The sequence below is a fragment of the Herpailurus yagouaroundi genome, unplaced genomic scaffold (assembly GCF_014898765.1).
Source record: "Herpailurus yagouaroundi ecotype Mexico unplaced genomic scaffold, PumYag 207, whole genome shotgun sequence".
Taxonomy (NCBI): domain Eukaryota; kingdom Metazoa; phylum Chordata; class Mammalia; order Carnivora; family Felidae; genus Herpailurus; species Herpailurus yagouaroundi.
The window spans coordinates 5,097,478-5,115,883 of record NW_024412438.1 but is presented as its reverse complement, the minus strand read 5'-3'; the positions used below and the strand labels follow the sequence as shown (position 1 = coordinate 5,115,883).

At 54.7% G+C, this 18,406-nt stretch overlaps 3 protein-coding genes and 1 long non-coding RNA gene across 38 annotated transcripts in view; 3 read left to right on the top strand and 1 right to left on the bottom strand.

Annotated features, from left to right (window-relative positions):
• The window catches only part of UBAP2L (ubiquitin associated protein 2 like), a 40,478-nt gene extending 32,935 nt beyond the window's left edge, over nt 1–7,543 (top strand). For 6 of the 31 annotated variants that reach the window (XM_040452785.1, XM_040452792.1, XM_040452789.1 and 3 more), the window contains 3 exons: nt 4,460–4,527; nt 5,256–5,453; nt 5,859–6,617. In XM_040452785.1, the coding sequence (XP_040308719.1) occupies nt 4,460–4,527; nt 5,256–5,453; nt 5,859–6,347 (755 nt within the window). In that variant the 3' untranslated portion in view covers nt 6,348–6,617. Of the gene's footprint in view, nt 1–1,213; nt 1,613–4,459; nt 4,528–5,255; nt 5,454–5,858; nt 6,618–6,742; nt 7,201–7,420 lie in introns of those variants that run through there. The other 25 variants (XM_040452805.1, XM_040452799.1, XM_040452798.1 and 22 more) reach the window with 10 other exon arrangements.
• LOC121015680 (uncharacterized) lies at nt 7,269–8,267 on the bottom strand. Its single transcript, XR_005783924.1, has 2 exons — nt 8,016–8,267; nt 7,269–7,919 (listed from the first exon to the last, which is right to left on the bottom strand). It is a non-coding gene; the product is annotated as an uncharacterized LOC121015680 (long non-coding RNA).
• A 110-nt stretch (nt 8,268–8,377) lies between these two features.
• On the top strand, nt 8,378–11,246 carry HAX1 (HCLS1 associated protein X-1). Of its 2 annotated transcripts, none has more exons than XM_040452842.1 (7): nt 8,378–8,538; nt 9,000–9,262; nt 9,440–9,633; nt 10,089–10,152; nt 10,265–10,371; nt 10,500–10,590; nt 11,002–11,246. In XM_040452842.1, the coding sequence occupies exons 1-7, from the start codon at nt 8,486–8,488 to the stop codon at nt 11,085–11,087; spliced, it is 858 nt and encodes a 285-aa protein (XP_040308776.1). In that variant the 5' UTR covers nt 8,378–8,485; the 3' UTR covers nt 11,088–11,246. The 2 variants fall into 2 exon arrangements, with proteins under 2 accessions (XP_040308776.1, XP_040308777.1); XM_040452843.1 differs by having other exon boundaries at nt 8,383–8,538; nt 10,089–10,140.
• AQP10 (aquaporin 10) lies at nt 11,079–18,241 on the top strand. Of its 4 annotated transcripts, XM_040452823.1 has the most exons (8): nt 11,079–11,191; nt 12,701–14,774; nt 15,141–15,294; nt 15,622–15,748; nt 16,268–16,405; nt 16,504–16,622; nt 16,872–17,089; nt 17,535–18,241. In XM_040452823.1, the coding sequence occupies exons 2-8, from the start codon at nt 14,707–14,709 to the stop codon at nt 17,686–17,688; spliced, it is 978 nt and encodes a 325-aa protein (XP_040308757.1). In that variant the 5' UTR covers nt 11,079–11,191; nt 12,701–14,706; the 3' UTR covers nt 17,689–18,241. The 4 variants fall into 4 exon arrangements, with proteins under 4 accessions (XP_040308757.1, XP_040308755.1, XP_040308756.1 ...); XM_040452821.1 differs by having other exon boundaries at nt 15,141–15,748; XM_040452822.1 differs by having other exon boundaries at nt 12,701–15,748.
• Nucleotides 18,242–18,406: the final 165 nt, after the last annotated feature.

Sequence of the window (18,406 nt, the reverse complement as noted above, 5' to 3'; positions counted from 1 at the left end):
GCATCTGTACGTAGGGTTGTCCACGTTTGACCGACATGGGTGTCCGAGCGGCACCAGCAGACGTGCTTGGTGTCGGAACATGTGTCCAGCCCTCACGATGGGAGTGCCCCGGGGCCTGCATTGGCTGTCAGAATGTGTTGGCTGGCCTAAACTTCGGGTGGGACGCAGGACAAGGGGCCCCAAGACGTTACTGTGCTGTCAGTGGGGACAGGCGTGAGAACGTCTGGTCCCGGTAGTTCTCAAGGAGAATCACTGCCCAGCAGCGTTGGGTGGGTTCTTGGCCAGTGTGCCCCGGTGGGTTGGGCTTAAACCTTTCGGTAGCACTGCTTTTCTCACACAGCCCCTTTTCGTTCCCTAGCTGGGAGCCCTAGGGTATGGAGAGAAAGGTGTGGGGTGCGAGAGCTCAACAGAGGGAGAGGGTCCTCCGTTTGTATGGCTGGTCTCTTGGCAAAGTCTGCATATCTGATGGCAGGGCAGAGATGTAGGAACTGACCTGAAAGATAACTAGTCTGTCCCCTGCTCCTCTAGTGAGGCCCGTACCCCACTTGTGGAGGACAGTGCCATCGGCTTTTTTCAGTGACTTGTAGATGAATGTGGGGAGGAGGATTTTGCAGTTGAAAGAGTTGGGATTGAGGGCTCTTCAAAATTCTAAGCTCACGTGTGGTGTCATGGTGGTTTGGAGGGGGCTGCATCTGTGTTCTTCATCACTGTGTGGGCCCCAGGTGGGTCAATTGCCCGAGGGTTTCAGTCATCGGGGAACTCTGAGCTGAGCACAGAGGGCAGTAGGTCTGGGAACTAATAACCAGATGGAGCTTTGAACTGTTGGAGCACTTGGAGCGAGTCCGGATTCAACCTGGAGAAATCCTGAGATGCCCCGCTCCTCGTGGCTGCCCCTCTCACCGGGTGAGGTGCACCCTAATCCTTGGTGGGGACGTCAGCTTTCTGATTTGGCGCGGCCCCATTCTGAGAACGTTAGATTTAGGTTTTAGCTGGACCAGGTTCGAGAATTTTAAGAGGTAGGTGATTGATAATAAAAGAGAATGGCATTACCTGATTCTGGAAATCCAAGGCTCTTATCTACCTTAAGAGTTCAGAAATCCGCTGTAACAGTCTTTTGAGAAGCCCCAGTTCCCAACCCCACGGAGGGCTCTTGTCATCCCGTGCCTCATCAACCTCTAAATTCATTTATTTTTATGTATTTGATTCCTTTTAGGAAGAAAATATCCACCCCCTTACAAGCATTTCTGGACGGCAGAGAGCTAATTTGGCCCAAGGCTGGGGGCTGTGTTTTGTGTGTGTGTATAAATTTGCACTGAAGTCTTGTTTCAGAAACCAGACCACTGAGGAGAGCCTGCCGAGCTGAGGCCATGGCCTGCGTGGCTTGGGGAAATGAGTTGGTGGATACCTTCTGGGCTTTGAACTTGCCCTGCCCCCGTTTCCCTCTCCCCCACGTGTCTGACCCTGTCTTACCCATTCCGAGTCCAAGCGGTGCAGCGCCTCTGAAGCATCAATGCACACACCTGCCGTTGCTCTTGATTTCTGGAAGGATGTAGTTTCACCTTGTAACAAAATATTTGTAGTCTTCAATAAACTGTGGTATTTCTTTAGCTAACTCTGGCGTTCTTTCCGTGCATGTCTTTCTGGACACTAGGAGCCAATGTTGTGCTGTGGACGAAGGGTGGAGGGGGGCCTTCTCAATCCAACCCCAGCGTAGCCAAAGGATGGAGAACTGTTGCCTTCTCGGCGCGGTGATTTTATCAAGTGGGAGAGGGGGAGGCAGCGTCAGTTTTCAGCCCTTTGATTGAATGGTAAAGAACGTTACTTGCCGAAAATCCCTGATTCCCCATGCTTAGTACGGCGCTTCACTTTTCACCCAGATCTTTCCTGTGCCTCCGACGGAAGCAGAGGGAAAGGACGAAAACGGCTTGGAGCGTCCTGTCATGGTGAGAGGCAGAAAGAGGTGGCGTTTGGAGTTGGTTTAGGGAAGTGGCTTCCAAGGCCCCGGGCCACATGGCTGCTTGAGAGCTGATTGGGTCTTTAGTGACCAGCTAGTTGATGACTCCGGCTGTGACAACCGTGCTGGCCTGCAGCACTGTTCTCAGTCCCTCGAGACTGCTCGGGGGTTGTGGACTACTCGTTGCTTTGCACTTGTGGGTGTAGCTAAGGACGTGCGGGAGAGGTTTCGTTCCACTTCTCCGTGACGACGGGAGCTCTCCCCACTCGATCCAGCTGCTGGCACGCCGTCGCCCCTTTGTTTACAGAGTTAACTCGTCCGGCGAGAGCATCATCCTTCGTTAAGTGCAAACCTGGATACTCCACTTCCTCTGTATTTGTCCCCAGCCCTCTGGGGCTGCCATGCTGGGAGGCATTGGTTGTCGTTTCTCCTCCCTGCCGTCCACCTCCTGTCAGTGTGCTCGTAGCTGCTTGGGAGCGGGGAAGGGGGGGGGGGGGGGGGCATAGGCGGGGCGTTGACTGTTGGAAAGCCAGAGAACTCTAGTCTGAGGAGCTTTCTTGTCGCAGGTGCAGGGGAAGTGGGGCAGCCACACAGGTCACGTCTAGGGCCTCTAGTGCTCACACTCAGGCTGTTAGGGCTGCTGCGGTGTTCTCTCGTGTCCTGCGTCTCCAGTCCTTGCGCCCAACACCCGGACCGCGGCCTCAGGACTAGAAGCTGGATTTTAGCTGGTCCGGCCTCTGGGAAGACTGAGCCCAGGTGTGTGTGGCAGGGGCACTCCGGAGCTAAATTGCTCCCTACCACCCAGCTCGAGAAGCCAGTTAGCCATTTGTCCTGTCCTGCATGGGGTGGCCCAGGGTGTCCACAAGGCGTTAGAACCTTTGCAGTAAAGATCAATCATCGTCTCTCATTTCTCTCAAAAACGTTTGTATCCCGTCCGTCCCACCTCACTGTCGGCCCTCCGCACAAACCTCCTCGGTGCTGTAGCAGATGAACTGTCCTTAAAGTCAGGTCCGCCACCAGTGACTGGCACACGGGCACCTGGGGTTTGAGAAGGGAAGGGAAGGCACTACCCCGTTAGTCCCTGTATCATCCCTCCTTCTCCTTCAGGGCCTCTGAGGGGAGAATTGCTGCTTGGAAGGGGTGGTATTTTCCACGCTGTCTCTGCAGTTGTGCGATTTTTCTTTGGCACCTTCTTGGCGTGATCTGGGTTTGTGCTATGGGCGGGGCTTCCAGGTGAAGACACCACACGTACCGGGAAGATCCTGAAGTGGTTGTCCAAGGTGGACTCCACCTTGGGAGGCTGCCTCCGTCCTAGGCATTGGGAGGATTTGGGTTCTGGACTTTGACGGGGGAACTGCTCTTGAGTTGTGGGGGCACTTGTGATTTGGTCACTTTGGCACGGTGCTTCTGAGAAGCTCTTGCATCCGAGGGCCTCGAACAGCAGGAGAAGGATCCAGGGACACAGGCTGAAATGCAGTTTTTCTGAAGTTTCATTTTATCTCCTGTGATGAGATCGACTATATCTTAAGTGTGTTTTAAATTCTGAGTTAATTTTGAAATGCTTTTCCTCACATCTTTGCAGAAAATTTGTTTAGTAAGACGCTGGATTATTTTATCTGATGGCTTTTTCTCGATCCATTGCCCCATACCCCAGGGTACAGTGTGTATTTCAGTTTAAGGACTAGAAATCGAGATGAGGAATATGCTGTCCTGGTTTCCTTGGAGTGGCCCTGGTGGCAGGGAGTTTTTACCCGGGGAACACAAGTCATTGGGAGTATGGATGAGAGCCTGTGTCCCCGGGAGAAGCTCAGGGTGTAAAGCACGAGGACGTCGGATTTTGTGTTCCACCTGGACTGGAGGAGACAACATACTCCACTCCCTTCCTTACCCTCCCCACCTCCCCGTGCTTGGGCCTCAGTTACTTAGCTGGAAATGCACCTCTGTGTGGGCTCTTTAAATCCTAAGTACGTGGCCTAGAAGCGCCAGGATTGGAGACGCGGGGCCAGGTGAGCCAAGACTGACAACGGGCCGTGCTCTTGGGGTCGGACTGGAATGCTCCTTGGGTGCTTACCTTAGGCTGCGAAAGCATGCAGTCCTGAGCCCAAAAGTGTCTCTTTGTGAACAGGAAGATCCCAGACTACCTGTCTTCAGGAGCAGGACTGAGTGGACTCTGGGTGCGTTGATTTGAAACGGATGTTAAACATTTAATACATTTCTTTTGGGCTTTGGCACAAAAGCATCTTGAAAGGTATATGCTGGTGAGGCTTGCCTGTAGCCTTGCCCCACAAAAAGCAGCTCCCCTCACTCGCCCCCTCACATACATACTCAGTACGCACCTGGAAAGGGCAGACTTGGGGCATGAACCCTCATCTCTCAGGACTGACCTGAGCTGGAAACACAGCAGGACCCCCTGCAGTGCTCTAGCTAGAGGCTGCGCAGACCGTCTCCCCCCGAGAGGGGGGCCAGGCAGCCAGCTGAGCTAACTCCTGTTTCCTCCTCCCCCAGGTGTGTCAGTCACCTCCAGTAACACGGGCGTGCCAGATATCTCGGGTTCTGTGTACTCCAAGACCCAGGTAGGTGCCTTGCTCGAGGTACAGGTGGAAAGATAACGGACGCAGAGGAGGTGGCGTTGCAATGACAGAAGCTCAGTGAACAAGAACAACCTGAGAGATGTCAGGAAGCCCATCCCAGAAAATGAGTGGTCTCTAGATTTCAATTCCTAGAAGTTTGGAGTTAGCCCTCTGAGAACAAGCAAGAGAAGTGTTCAGGAAGGGGAGGTGTGGCCGGTCGCTGTGATGCGGGATTTACTGTGCAGCTGTCCTGACTTTGCCCACCGCCAGCCTTCTTGTAACTTTCCAAGATGACGAGTACGGACTGAAGGGAAGCTGGTGCGATCCAGTCTTTGTAAAGACACAGTGGGAGCGACCGTGAAGTATCAGGAGTCCTGGCGGAGTGCTTCGTGGCCAAGCTCCAGGGTGGCAGTAGGGGAGCAGCTGCAGATGGTCTGCGACTGTAGAGTCACAGGGCAGCCTCACACCCGTCCTGTCGTGTGGTCCCCACGGCTAGGGAGTCCACGGCACCCCTGCTTCACGTAGGAGAGGACGGAGGCAGAGAGGGAGTACTGTTGTCAGGATCACACGGCTCCCAAAGAGCACAGCGGAGGCAGACCCGGGCACCTGGTGCAGGTGCGGTGCGCCTCCTTTGCTGCGTGCTGCTCTCAGTGGGTGGAGGGCTTGGGCTCAGAGAGTCCAGGGCTTGGTTTGCTGACCCCTTTTGCTGTCTCTCCCCACCCCCTGGACAGCAGTCCTTCGAGAAACAAGGTTTTCATTCCGGCACTCCTGCTGCCTCCTTCAACTTGCCTTCAGCCCTAGGAAGTGGGGGGCCCATCAATCCAGCCACAGCTGCTGCCTACCCACCTGCCCCTTTCATGCACATTCTGACCCCCCATCAGCAGCCGCACTCCCAGATCCTCCACCACCACCTGCAGCAGGACGGCCAGGTAATAGCTCTCCCCTCTCCTTTCCCTTCCTCTTCCTTCCTGTCCCCTGAAACTCCCCCCTTTCCTTCTCTTACCCTTCCTCACCACCACCTTCACCCACCCCTCCCAGCGCCAGCCATGGGCACACAGCACAGACAGACACGAGCGCACACGACACAAGCTGCCGGCAGAGGAGTGGTCAGAGAAGGGGCCGGGCTGAAACCTTCTTCGCCCGGTTCCTTCGGTGCCTTTCTCCTCTACCTCCTGTAGCACAGCTGCCCTCATCCCATCAGACCTGGGTCACACCTACCCTCTGACCTCTCCCGGCCTCCCCCCTTCCCAACATTGTAGCTTTCCCTTCTAATGGTGGAGTTCTATTGTCAAAGTTTGTCCCTTTATTTTCCATATATCCTGGTTCTGCCTCAGCTACCATATTTGCAGATGATTCTGTGTTGCCCGCGCCAGCAGGAGGAGCAGGTAATGAAACTGAATGATGATGTGCTTGAACCCACTCCTTCCCGGCCCCCACTTCACCTCCACAGCCTCAGGGAACTCGAAGACAAAAAGCTGCACCGTCACAGATCAGGACACACAGACACAGACACCTTGCTGAGCTCTCTGGCCTCCTGTTCCTCTCCTGCCCTCCCCTCCCCAGTGCCCTCTTTTTCTTTCTGCCCTTCCGCGACTCTGGAAACACTTGGTTACTGGAACGGAACGGATTCTTGGGCCAGCGTCTGGAGCCTGGGGCCTCAGACTCTCTCTCCTGCCTTTTGGCTGAAATGGGCTCTCCGCTGTGCAATGGGGGGAGCGGGGGGGGCATGGGCTGGTACAGGTGACCTCTCCTGCGTCCCAGGGAGCTGGGGAGCTGGGATAAGTAAGGGCTGCCTTGCTGTCAGAGACAGCCTTCCCAGTTGAGGTATTCATGGGATCAGCGAAAACGAAATCATCTTGTGGTCACTCATCTCCAAGAGGCCATAACTCTCTAGAGAGAGTAGCCTTTTCTCAGCAGTGGGGGTAGGGGAGAAGGTGGGGTGGAAAGTGGGTAGAACTCATTCACAGTCTTGTCTCTAAAAGGTCCTGCCGTCTTGTCATCGTTCCCCTGTTTAAAGGCTGGAAATGCTTTCTTCCCTGTCCGAGGCACCCTAGCAGCTATAGAAATTAAATGTTCTGTGGTTTGGAAGTAAACCTCAGAGCAGTTTCTCTAAGCAAGGGGAGAGCAAGAGTTTCCAGATCTGCATGTGAAGATGTCACAGATCTGTCCCACTAACTAGACACCTTTCTCCTCCTCCTCATCGTCCCATTCCCTGCAGACGGGCAGCGGGCAACGTAGCCAGACCAGCTCCATCCCGCAGAAGCCCCAGACCAACAAGTCTGCCTACAACAGCTACAGCTGGGGGGCCAACTGAGGCCCTGAGCCTCTTCTCCTGGTCCCATCTTCTGAGAGGGCTTCTCAGCCTGGCAACTACGGAAACGGCATCAAAGAAAGGAATGTGGGGGCGGGGGTCTGCTGCCCCCCCCACCCCCAGCAGCCCACCCCATGCCTCAGCTTCATGTCTGTCCATTCCCATCCCACCCCCCACTCTGTTGTATGTATTATAGGATTTGTATTTTCTCCTTTCCCTCCCCCCTTTCCTCTCTTCCTCCCCCCTTGCATTCAAGATTATGAAACTTTGCTGTGGGCCCTGCCTTCCTTCTCCTCCTGTTCACCCTGGTGGTGTATGGATGAGGTGGGGAGGGGGGACCCCCAAATATATATCAGCCCAACAGCCCTGAGTCTCCTCCTTTATTATTAGGAAACAAGACAACAACAAAAAATGGCGTCATGAATATGAACAGCATTGTCAGATGAATTAGTTGAAGTGTTTTGGTTTTTTTTTTTTTTTTTTTTTTTTTTGTACTGTGTCCTCAAATTTAATGGATTAATGTGTCTTGTATATATAAAAAGAAAACCTCTACCTTCAGCCTCTGCCCATTCTTGCTCCGTCTAGGACTTCCTCAGTCTCGTCAGTGACCAGCTTGGTGAATGAGCATCACACACCAGCCGGGCCTCTAGCGGGCTCCAGGCTCCCCGAAGGCCATGGAATAAAAAGAGCTCTTTGCCCTTAAAAGTGCTGCTAGTATTTTGCTCTAAGGGAATTCCCTGCCCTCCTCCCCCAAGAACTTCACAGCCTAGAAAGAACCACCCAAATTCGCATCTCCTCCGGAAGCTGCTCATCTGCGGCAGATTTCGGGCTGTGGAGGGAGTGGGAGCAGATACTGGGTGGAAAGGGAGAGGATTAAGGAGCTGGAAAAAAACGGCTTTTAAGAACCCAAGTGTAATGCAGATGGGTCCGGGCAAATGAGCTGCAGAGAAGGCAGGGTGACCTGCAGCTGTCAGATTGGGAACCTGGAGGTCAGCGCAGCAGTTCTCGGCAGTTCTCTGTACGGGAGGGGTCTGGAGACCAAGGCCGGGGCCCGGTGGGGGGCGGGGGTGCAGGGAACGGCAGGCTGGAAAATTCGGAGACAGGAGGGGGGGTATTTACGCCCCAAACCCCCCCCCCCCCCCCCCCGCAAGCCTTCCCTGGGTTCCCCTCGCCCTCTCACCGAGCCTTTGCCCTGCTGGTCGCAGAGCCTGCCCGGTGGGCTCAGGACTCCGCTTAACGACACCACTTTAGCGGGAGAGCGCTAGGTCCGTGCGTCCCCGACCGAGACCGACCGGGGAACTCAGACCAGAAGCGCGGGCGGCGGTTGCCCCCTGGCGGCGGCGGCCGGCCCCGCGCAGCCTCACGCCGTCGAAGCGCCCAGGCCATCCGGTGGCGGCGCGTGAGGCGGGCGAGCTTCGGGAGACGCGATTTCGGGACGCCCGCCCGCTCGCCGCCCGGACCGAGTCGCGCTGTCCGCCCCGCCCGCGCCGCGCCGCGCTGACGGCCGTTTTGCGACAGTGTGCTCGTTTGCAGCCCTGCTTTCCGGCAAGTGGCCCGACGCTTCGCTCAGTTTCCGGTCGCGGGGCCCGGGCTGCCGCCGGGTGCGAATGGGCCTCGGTGGGGTCCGCGGGTTCGAGTCCCTACTCGGGGATGAGCCTCTTTGATCTCTTTCGGGGCTTTTTCGGCCTTTCTCCACCTCGGAGGTTAGAGTGGGTCGGGATCGGACGAGGGTGGGGTCTTCTGAGGGGAGCTTGAGCCCTAACGCCCAGGGGAAACCGCACTCCTCCGCCCTCCGTCACCCGCTGCAGGCCGGACTGAGGGCGCCGCGCTGGGCGGCCGCCGGGGGCGGGGATAACCGCGGTCTGGGGTGATGCAACAGGGGCCCGGGGGGGGGGGACAGTGGGCAGGTGAGCAGGGCCCTGGGTCACTGCGGGGGGCCGCCAGGTGAGGACTGGCGTTGATAGAAACGAAAACAAAGCAAAAAGCCGACGGCCTCCCGTAGAAAACACATCCACACCCACGAAGCGAACAAAAACCCAGGGCCAGCCCTCCAACCCTCACCTCCGTTCTGCACACCCTATTCGCGTCCCGCTCTGCCGCCCACGAGCTGACTTTATGGCTTAAAGTACTAAAATGTTGCTGGTCGATCTGCCTTCACTCCCAGCCACAGAGACCCCTTTTTTGGAGGGATGACTCGAGATGAAGATGAGGATGATGAAGAAGAGGAAGAAGAAGGAGCCACGTGGGGCCGTGGGAGCTCGAGGTTTGAGGGTCCGCAGCCCCCGGAGGAATTTGGCTTCGGCTTCAGCTTCAGCCCGGGAGGAGGGATGCGTTTCCATGAGAACTTCGGCTTTGATAACCTAATACAGGATTTTAACAACATCTTCAGCGAGATGGGGGCCTGGACCTTGCCTTCCCGCCCTCCTGGTGTGTGGCTGTCCCCGGTCAACCTGTGGTTCCTGATGGGTTGGAGGGTGACATTAGCCTGCCGAGATTCGCTGGGGGTTGGGGGTGGGGGGGATGTGTGACAAGATGGATGATATTGAGGTTTCAAAGAGCCCAAGTCCTGTCCCACCCCCAGCACCGATCTGCCACCTTCTGCAGAACTTCCTGGTCCTGGTCCTGAGTCAGAGATACCTGGTGAGAGGCGGCAGGAGGGACAGACTCTCCGGGACTCAATGCTTAAGTATCCAGATAGTCACCAGCCCAGGATCTTTGGGGGGGGCTTGGAGAGTGATGCAAGAAGTGAATCCCCCAAACCAGCGCCGGACTGGGGCTCCCAGAGGCCATGTGGTCTGGTGAGTGCTTCTGGACAGAGTGAGAGCCTGTGGGAGACAGCTAATGGAGGGCAAGGGCTGGCAGCCGTGCGAGAATCTAACGGGGTGGGATCCCAGGCTCTCCACTTAGTGTGTTTATCTGTTTTCTATACTAAGCTTCTTGTAGGATTTTGGCAGCGGGGGGGGGGGGGGGGGGGGGGGAGTCTGCTTTTTCTCTAAAAAAAAAAATCACTGGTCTGTTACAATTCTGGGACAAGGCAGGATTGTCAGGAAGGATAGAAAGGGTCCATTCAGGAAAGCTCTCTTGGTAGAAGAAGAGAGAAAACAGGTAGGAAGAGGAAGAGATGAGTAAAACAAAAGCTGTCCTAGGTGGGATTCTCTCTCCCAGGGAAAGGTAGTTTTGGAACCTTTGGGTTACGACCTCTCCAATTTCAGGTTGAAAGGTAGCATTTCACCTCCTTTGCCTTCTTCTGCAGTTTGATGATTTGTGGCCTATGCCCCCCCATTCTAGAGCCAGAGAAGACAACGGTGAGTGTGGAGGTAGAGGACATTTAACCTGCCCTCTCTTCTCCTCTGAAGTTATTGTTGCCACACTTTACCCCTTCTTTCCCTTGGACTCTTGATTTTGTGTTTCCTCTCTCTGCCCTTCTAGATCTTGATTCCCAGGTTTCCCAGGAGGGCCTCGGTCCAGTTCTGCAGCCTCAGCCCAAATCCTATTTCAAGAGCGTCTCTGTGACCAAGATCACTAAGCCAGATGGGGTGAGTTGGAAGAGAGGGGTAAAAGGAACTGTGGCCAGGGGATGCCATGGAGAGCGCGATCTAGGTAAAGAAACCAGTGGGCTCACCTTTATTGATGTTAGAGATCTGGTTGGGGCTTCTCCTCGTAGACAGTAGAGGAGCGCCGAACTGTGGTGGACAGCGAGGGCCGGACAGAGACCACAGTAACCCATCAAGAAGCAGACGGCGGCCCTAGAGATGGTGAGTGAAGAGTGTGAATCAAAAGGGTCTGTCTCGGGGCGCCTGGGTGGCGCAGTCGGTTGAGCGTCCGACTTCAGCCAGGTCACGATCTCGCGGTCCGTGAGTTCGAGCCCCGCGTCGGGCTCTGGGCTGATGGCTCGGAGCCTGGAGCCTGTTTCCGATTCTGTGTCTCCCTCTCTCTCTGCCCCTCCCCCGTTCATGCTCTGTCTCTTTCTGTCCCCAAAAAAATAAATAAACGTTGAAAAAAAAATTAAAAAAAAAAACAACAAAACAAAAAACAAAAGGGTCTGTCTCTTAGTTCCTTGGGAAAGGGGAACCCTTACTTTTCTAGCCTTTAATATTATTCCTCTCCTTGTCCTCTGCTCATCCTCTTTCATTTAGTGTGTCTGTGTGTATCACTTTCTTCCTTAGATCCAGAATCACCAGCACCTCCAGCCCTGGATGACACCTATTCCATCCTGGATTTGTTCCTAGGACGCTGGTTCCGGCCCCGGTAGCCTTGTTAAGCCTCAGCGGCCTTCAGATCCCTTCCACGCTTCGCTCACCATCCGTGTCTCCTCCTGCCACCTCGGCCTGGGGTGTGCGGAGCAGTGAATTGGGGGTATGTCAGTATGTGACTCACCCAAAGTGACCAATAAAACCTTTATTTATGCTAATTCTTTGGTCTTAGTTCTGTCCAGGCTGTTCCACTTTCTAGCACCATCCAGGGGTTCCCAGATCATCTTGGCCCACGGCCACCTTCTTCTTTAACTTTTTTCTGGTTCCAAAACCTGATTTGATAAATAGGGTCAGGTCCCCGGTAGATTATTCTTGTGGAAGAGATAACTATAGAGACAACTCCAGGAAGAGTTCTATCGGGGAATGCACAAATTCTCAAAAGAGGGGGCACCTGGGTGGCTCAGTCGGTTGAGCGTCTGACTTTGGCTTGGGTCAGGATCTCGCGGTTCGTGGGCTCCAGCCCTGCGTCAGTTTCCGTGCTGACAGCTTGGAGTCTGGAGCCTGCTTAGTATTCTGCGTCTCCCTCTCTCTCTCTCGGCCCCTCCCCTGCTGGCGCTCTCTTTCTCTCTCAAAAATAAATTAAAACATTTAAGAAATTAAAAAAAAAAATTCTCAAAAGAGGAAGCTTGTGTGGAAATGGGTGATGGCTGCTTCCCTAGGATGGGGCAGTTCATGAGAGAATTTGAGGGAATACACTGGCAAATATTTCTTCCTTTACTGGCTATGTTCTTTTTTTTTTTTTCTTTTTAATGTATGTTGGAGAAAATATACCTAGGACAAACATTACTAGATTTTTTTTCTCGTTAAAAACTCTTTTAGTACTGTGGCTGGGAGGGGCTGATTTTGTATGTTTACCTCTGTTTCCTCGAAACTTTACTAAAATGACACACGATAAAGGGATTTTTCTAAGGAGGCATATCACAAGAACAAAGAAGATATACACTGATGAAATTTTGTCTTTTTATTATATGTTTTGGTGAACAGAAGTTGACTTACCATAGCAAAGTTTATATTTTTCTTTATGGTTAGTGCTCTTTGTGTCATTTAGACACCTCCCTACCCAAGGTTGAAAGGACCCTCTCCTTTATTTCTCCTTCACAGATTTTACTAGGTTTGCTTTGTACATTTGGGTGTTGTTTGTTTTTTAATGCTTATTTGGAAAGAGAGTGCGTGGGGGAGGGGCAGAGGAACAGCTAAAGCAAGGAGCCCAATGTGGGGCTCAACTCCACGGAACTGTGAGGTCATGACCTGAGCCGAGGCCAAGAGTCGGATGTTTAACTGACTGAGCCACCATGCGCCCCTGCGTTTTGGTTTTAAATCCACCTGTAATGTATCTTCCTATTTGCTATGAATCTATGAATCAGGGGACCAACTTTGTTTTTTTCTAGTTGGAAAAATACATATGCATATGTATATACAAATACTATAAATATATTTTATACACAGATCGTTGTGCTGGGTCTATCTTTTCTGTTAATCTATTTGTGTACCTCTGTGCCCATATCACATCTTAAAATTGTGTAGTTGTATTTGGTAGAACATATACTCCCACTTTTGTTTCTCCCCTCTCTAACTTCTAACATGTAAGAATGCGATTGATTTTTCTAATCAGCTTTTCAGAGCATCACAGAAACACACGGAGCTGGAGACTAGTGGACATCTGTGGATGGCTCACAGCTTGAAAGCTGGAGACGCATACAAACTAAAGAAGCAACTTGGGAGAAACAGTCTGCAGAGAGATGAAAATTTAGCAAGGATACGTCTTTAATGTCTTTAGAAATATAAGATGATACGTCCATACAGCCAGAACATACTCCTATGAAAAGGAATAAACTTTGGGGAGTTAAAAAAAAATGTGATGGCAGAAATGAAAATCTATAAAACGATTCTGACAACAAAGTTGAGAAACTCTCCAGGAAGGTAGACCAAGTAATAGATATATAGAAAACAGGCAGCAATGCACACCTGAAAGTAATGTTATATGTTAACTATACTTGGATTTAAAAAGATTATTTTCAAAGAAAATAGGAAAAAAAATAAAACTGGAATGGTACAAACCATCAATGAAACAGACCAAGAAAGTATCCCAGAAGTGAAGAATATTTACTTCTAACCTGAGAGACCCACCATATGCTAAATACCAAGGATGAAAATAAACCCACTATTTCAGAACGCTCAAGACAAAGGAAAAATCTAAATAAGGGAGGGTTCAGAGGAATCGAGATTCAAGATTCTCATTTGCATCTACCCAGATGTCCCCATTTCAAATGTCGGGATCCTACCCTAACCTCCTCAAGGTTAGGGTCCTAAAATACCTAGCCTTGGCATAGGAAGCCTGGGGCTGAGAATTCTTTCTCAACAATTAACATTGGAGCTGGCCCTCCACTCTGATGCCCACTGGATACAGGTTAGGCTTCCCTTAAGGGCTGTCGTGGGGCCATCTGGTTTCACAGTCTGCCTGGACTTGATCAGTTCTGTGGACTTAGTTTCTATTTCCTTCAGGCTCTCAACTGCTGCAGAGACCATTAACGCATATCCTTTCAACCAGTAACCCCTCGCAGCCGGCCACTGCTGACAATTTTCATAACTGTCCCACCTCAGCAAGCTAGAGACTATCAGTATTCTACCTACTACCGTGGGTTCTTGTCAGCCAGACTGTGAACAGTCACCCAGATTCATTCTAGAATTTGTGGAACCACGTCTGAAACCAACAGGCTTAAATTGGGTTCCTTGGAGAAAGACTCCAACGAGAAGCTACGTGAACAAGGTTTACTGGGAAGTGCTAGTGCTCGCGGGATGCACCTGTAAGGAAGTGAGGAAGGCAAGGTCAGGCAAACGGGGAAACTGACATGCAATGAGGTTACAAGAGAGGCTTCGGCCGATCCTGTGGGGAACTTGGAAGTTGGAGTGGCCCCTTCAGGGTCGTTCCATATTGAGACAGAGAGGCCAGGTCTTTGTATCCCGCATCAACCGTCGTCGACAGGCCCTACAGGAGGGCGTGTGACCTTGGGTGAGGCTGTCTCCTGCCATGGGAGGCATTGCCATGAGGGAAGCAGCTGTGTGCAATCAGCATCTGGTAGTCCCAGCAGCTGGGAAATGGGTGCATTGGTCCCAAACAGGGCATCCGGGTAGAGCATTTTACCCACGAAACCTAGTAAAGGAGTATCGTGAACAGATGTGCCCAGGACTGTGCCAGAGCCCGTGGCCCAGTGCTCGAGAACCTCATGAACTATATACGGGATTTTGTAAATGTATGTGTTTCCACCTACCGGCACATAAGCTCTAGAAGAGCGGGCAATGTGTTTGCTTACCGCCGCTTCTCCAGCGTCTAGAATTTGACTCCTAGTGGAATGAACCTAACTGGAGGCTTGCAATAAGAACCAGGAAGTTGCTGTGTGTTAGGCGGAATCTGGGGGTGACAAGCATCCAGAGAAAGGGAGGTGGGGCTCGGTGCGAGTGTGAAGCACGTCTGGAGCCAAGGCAGAGCTAGGGCACTCTAACCGAGGTGGGACTCCACGTGAGGGAAGCGCAAGCATCGCATGAGCGGGTTTTCTTTCTGCAGTCTCCGGTCTTCAGCCCAGCCTCTCTGGATGCCCGTGGCGTTCTGCAAGCATCCAGATGGTTGGGGGGAAAGCTTCATGTTCCACACGAGTGACATTGTGCAACAGGGGACAGAGAGTCAGAAGGTCTGGATCTGAATTCAGACGTCTCCCTTAAGTAGCTGCGCGGCCTTGGCGAGTCCTGAGGCTCTCCAGATCACCAGGGGCGGGGCGGGAGCAGGTTGCTGAGGCCAAGGGCTGGCACAGGATACTTCCTCCGACCCATCGGCACAGGAGGGGGCTACTCTTGGGAGGAACGGGGATGACAGATGGAAGAGACACAGCCTGGGCAAACTCCAGGCTCTGGTCCAAGAGCCGGCCCTTGGACATTCTCCTGTTATCTCTACTATCTCTACGCTCGCTAGCCTACACACGTGTGCAGACATTGCTGTTCAGGCGCTGCGCTAATTGGTTTTAAAGTCTTTCCCTTATCATTCCCCCGCTCCCTGGCAGGCAGTGGTTGTGGTTGTGTGGCAGCAGCCAGAGACAAGGCGTCCCCACCATGTTGCAGAGCCAGCCCTTGGCCGACGTCAAGGGCCGGCTCCGGATCCGCAGCCACCTGGCCCGGCAGTGCCTGGCAGAGTTTCTGGGTGTATTTGTGCTCATGGTAGGCCGGGTAACGGGGGAAGGAAAGAGGGGAGGAGGGCGAACGTTTCTGCCTCTATCTCTTTCTCCTGGTGTCTCACTTCATTCAACTATGCATCATCTCTGTCCCTTCGGTTCCAGCCCCCGTCCATCTCTCCCTTCCCAGTCTTCACTCCTCCCCCACAGTTCCTCTGTTTCCTTTCCCTCTATTGCTCCTCCCCCTTTCTTGCTGACCCCTCGTTACTTTGGTGCCCTCTCTCTCTCAGCTGCTCCCCTTCCCAGCCTTGCTCCAGGCTTCCAGGCTCCCCATGCCTGGTCCTCCGCTCCTCATCTTCCCTCTCCCCACCAGTTGCTCACCCAGGGGGCTGGAGCCCAGGCTGTCACCAGTAGAGAAACCAAAGGCAACTTCTTCACCATGTTTCTGGCTGGCTCTCTGGCCGTGACCATAGCCATCTACGTGGGTGGTAACGTTTCAGGTGAGGAGGGTGGGGTCTGGCCACGTGCATGTGTGAGTGTGTGGTGACGGTGACTCATGGACTTGTCTCCTTGAGCTTGACTAGTGCCCTGGACCCAGATATGCCTTGGCCCGGGCCAGCCCCTCCCCTCCGTGTCTCTCTCCTCCACTCACCTAGGCAGGGAGCTGTGGCAAGGCTTTAGGGTAAGTCTGTCTTCTTGTGTCCCCCGCCTGAAGGCCTCGGTGTCATCTTGCCCCGGGGCCTCACCTTCTTGTGCCCCAGGCACATGCTGTGCCAGGGGCCAGTGTGTCTGCCTTGAGCCTCATCACAAGACACAAACACGTAGTAGAAAGAGCGGGCAGACCCTGGGCTTTACTGTGTGAGCTCAGCAAGCTGCAGAATGTCTCAGAGCTGAGCCGCTCACCCGGTGGGGACAAGTAACATCTGCCTTGAGAGTTGTAACACAACAGCAGCGGGACCTGGTGAGCACCAGGAGGCCACGCCTAATGGATGTTGGTTTTCTCTTCCCGATCCTTGAAGGGGCCCACCTGAACCCAGCCTTCTCCCTGGCCATGTGCCTGCTGGGACGCCTCCCCTGGGCCAAGTTCCCCGTTTACTGCTTGGTGCAGCTTCTGTCTGCTTTCTGTGCCTCTGGAGCCACCTATGCTGTCTACTACGGTAACAGGGTCGGGGCCGTCTGGGTGTGGCCGGGACTGCCTTGCAATGGTTTTGAATGGACAAAGATGGAAGTCCTGAGCCTCCCCTGCCTCCTGCAGATGCCCTACAGAACTATACAGGCGGGAACCTGACGGTGACTGGCCCCAAGGAGACCGCCTCCATCTTTGCCACCTATCCTGCCCCTTACCTGTCCCTGAACAATGGCTTCCTGGATCAGGTAGTTGTGAGGGGGAGACCTGGGAAGGCCCCAGTCTTTGCCCTTGTCCCCTGGGCTCCCAGACTACTTATTGTTCGGGCTCCGGGTGGGATACGGGGTTGAGTCTGTCTCTGTAGCATCCCCACCCCAGTTGCCTGCGTTGGACAAAGTCAGAGGACATGAGGTGGTGGCCTAGGGTCCTTGGGAGAGAAAGGGCAGCTGGGTCATCTGACGGCTTATGGGGGCCCCTCTGCCTCTGTGGACTCCAAGGTGCTGGGCACGGGGATCCTGATTGTGGGGATCCTGGCCATCCTGGACACACGGAACAAGGGAGTGCCTGCAGGTCTGGAGCCTGTGGCTGTGGGGCTGCTGATCCTGGCCATCGGGCTATCCCTGGGTGCCAACTGTGGGTTCCCACTCAACCCTGCCCGGGACCTGGGCCCACGGCTTTTCACCTACGTGGCTGGCTGGGGCCCTGACGTCTTCAGGTGAGAGACAGCCTCGCCCCTCCCCTGATACCTCTGAGTCTGGGTCCCCAGCTCTCTCCTCTTCCCTAGTCCTCGGGGACTCAGGACAATGCCCCTCATCTAAGTCCTGCTTCTCCTTTTCTCCCTCACCCCTTCTTCTCTCCTCCACCCTTTCTCCGGAAACAGTAGAGGCTGTGTTCTCAGGCACGTCTGTCCTGTTACCTTTTGGCATTGTGACCGCATCACAAGATGGGGATATTCAGATAATTCCCCGAGGCAAGAGGCTGGACCAAGCTCTCCTGGGGTCTCCTCTCTAACCGCTGTGCTTCATTGCCAAGACGTGCTCTTCCCGGCGTCCATCCCCCCTGGGGCTGCTTTAGGGAGGTTCTCTTGTTACCGCCCCTGGTCCTTCAGGGAGAGGCTAGAGGACTCCCCCTGAAGCCTTCCTTACGTCCCTCTCTTGCAGTGCTGGTAATGGCTGGTGGTGGGTGCCTGTGGTGGCCCCTCTGGTGGGGGCGACTCTTGGCACAGCCACGTACCAGCTGCTGGTGGCTCTCCACCACCCCGAGGAGAAGTCAGAGCCGGCTCAGGATCTAGAGTTTGCCCAACATACAGCCTGAGGCCTGGAAACTCCTGCCTCTGCCCTGTTGCCGCAGCGTGAGCTCTGATCCCGACACGGAGCCCTCGCCTCGCTTGTGGACGCTGAAGTGGGGCCGCAGATCCGGGACGGTGGCCAGAGGACGGCTTCCTCCCAAACTGGGAGGGCGAACTGGGAGGGCCAGGCCCCTGCTGCCCTCCACACCCCGGCAGGTCTTCGGACCCTGGGGGCCTCCGCGGACACAGTGCCTCAAAGCGGCCGCCAGAGGGTGCGCCCGGGGAGGCCTGGGGGAGGCCGGGGGAGGGGCGCTTCCCGCGGAGCTCGGCCCCCTCCCGAGCTCCCGGCCCCAGAACCTCGGCGCCGCCGCGCTGCCCTCGCGGGGCGGCTTCCCCCACATGGGGAGGGGGCGCAAGGGGGGAAACTGAGGCACGGCCCAGTGCCCAGGCGCTCCGGCCGTCCTTCCCGGAGAGGGGTGCGGGCCCCGGCCCGGGGGCGCGCGTGGGGGGAGGGCCCTCGCTGCCCCGCCACGCGCCCCCGGCCCCCTCTCCTCCGAATAAAAACGTCCCGGCTCTCTATCCCCGGCTGACTCGGCTTTTTGGGGTGGGGGCCACGGCCTCGGAAGGCCTAAGACCCCTCCGCCGCCCCGCATAAAGATGGCGGCTCCGCCTCTCCACCCCTCCCCCCCTCCCCCCTCCCCAAAACCCCCTCCCGCCCCCCGCCTCTGCCGCCGCCTCCGTCAC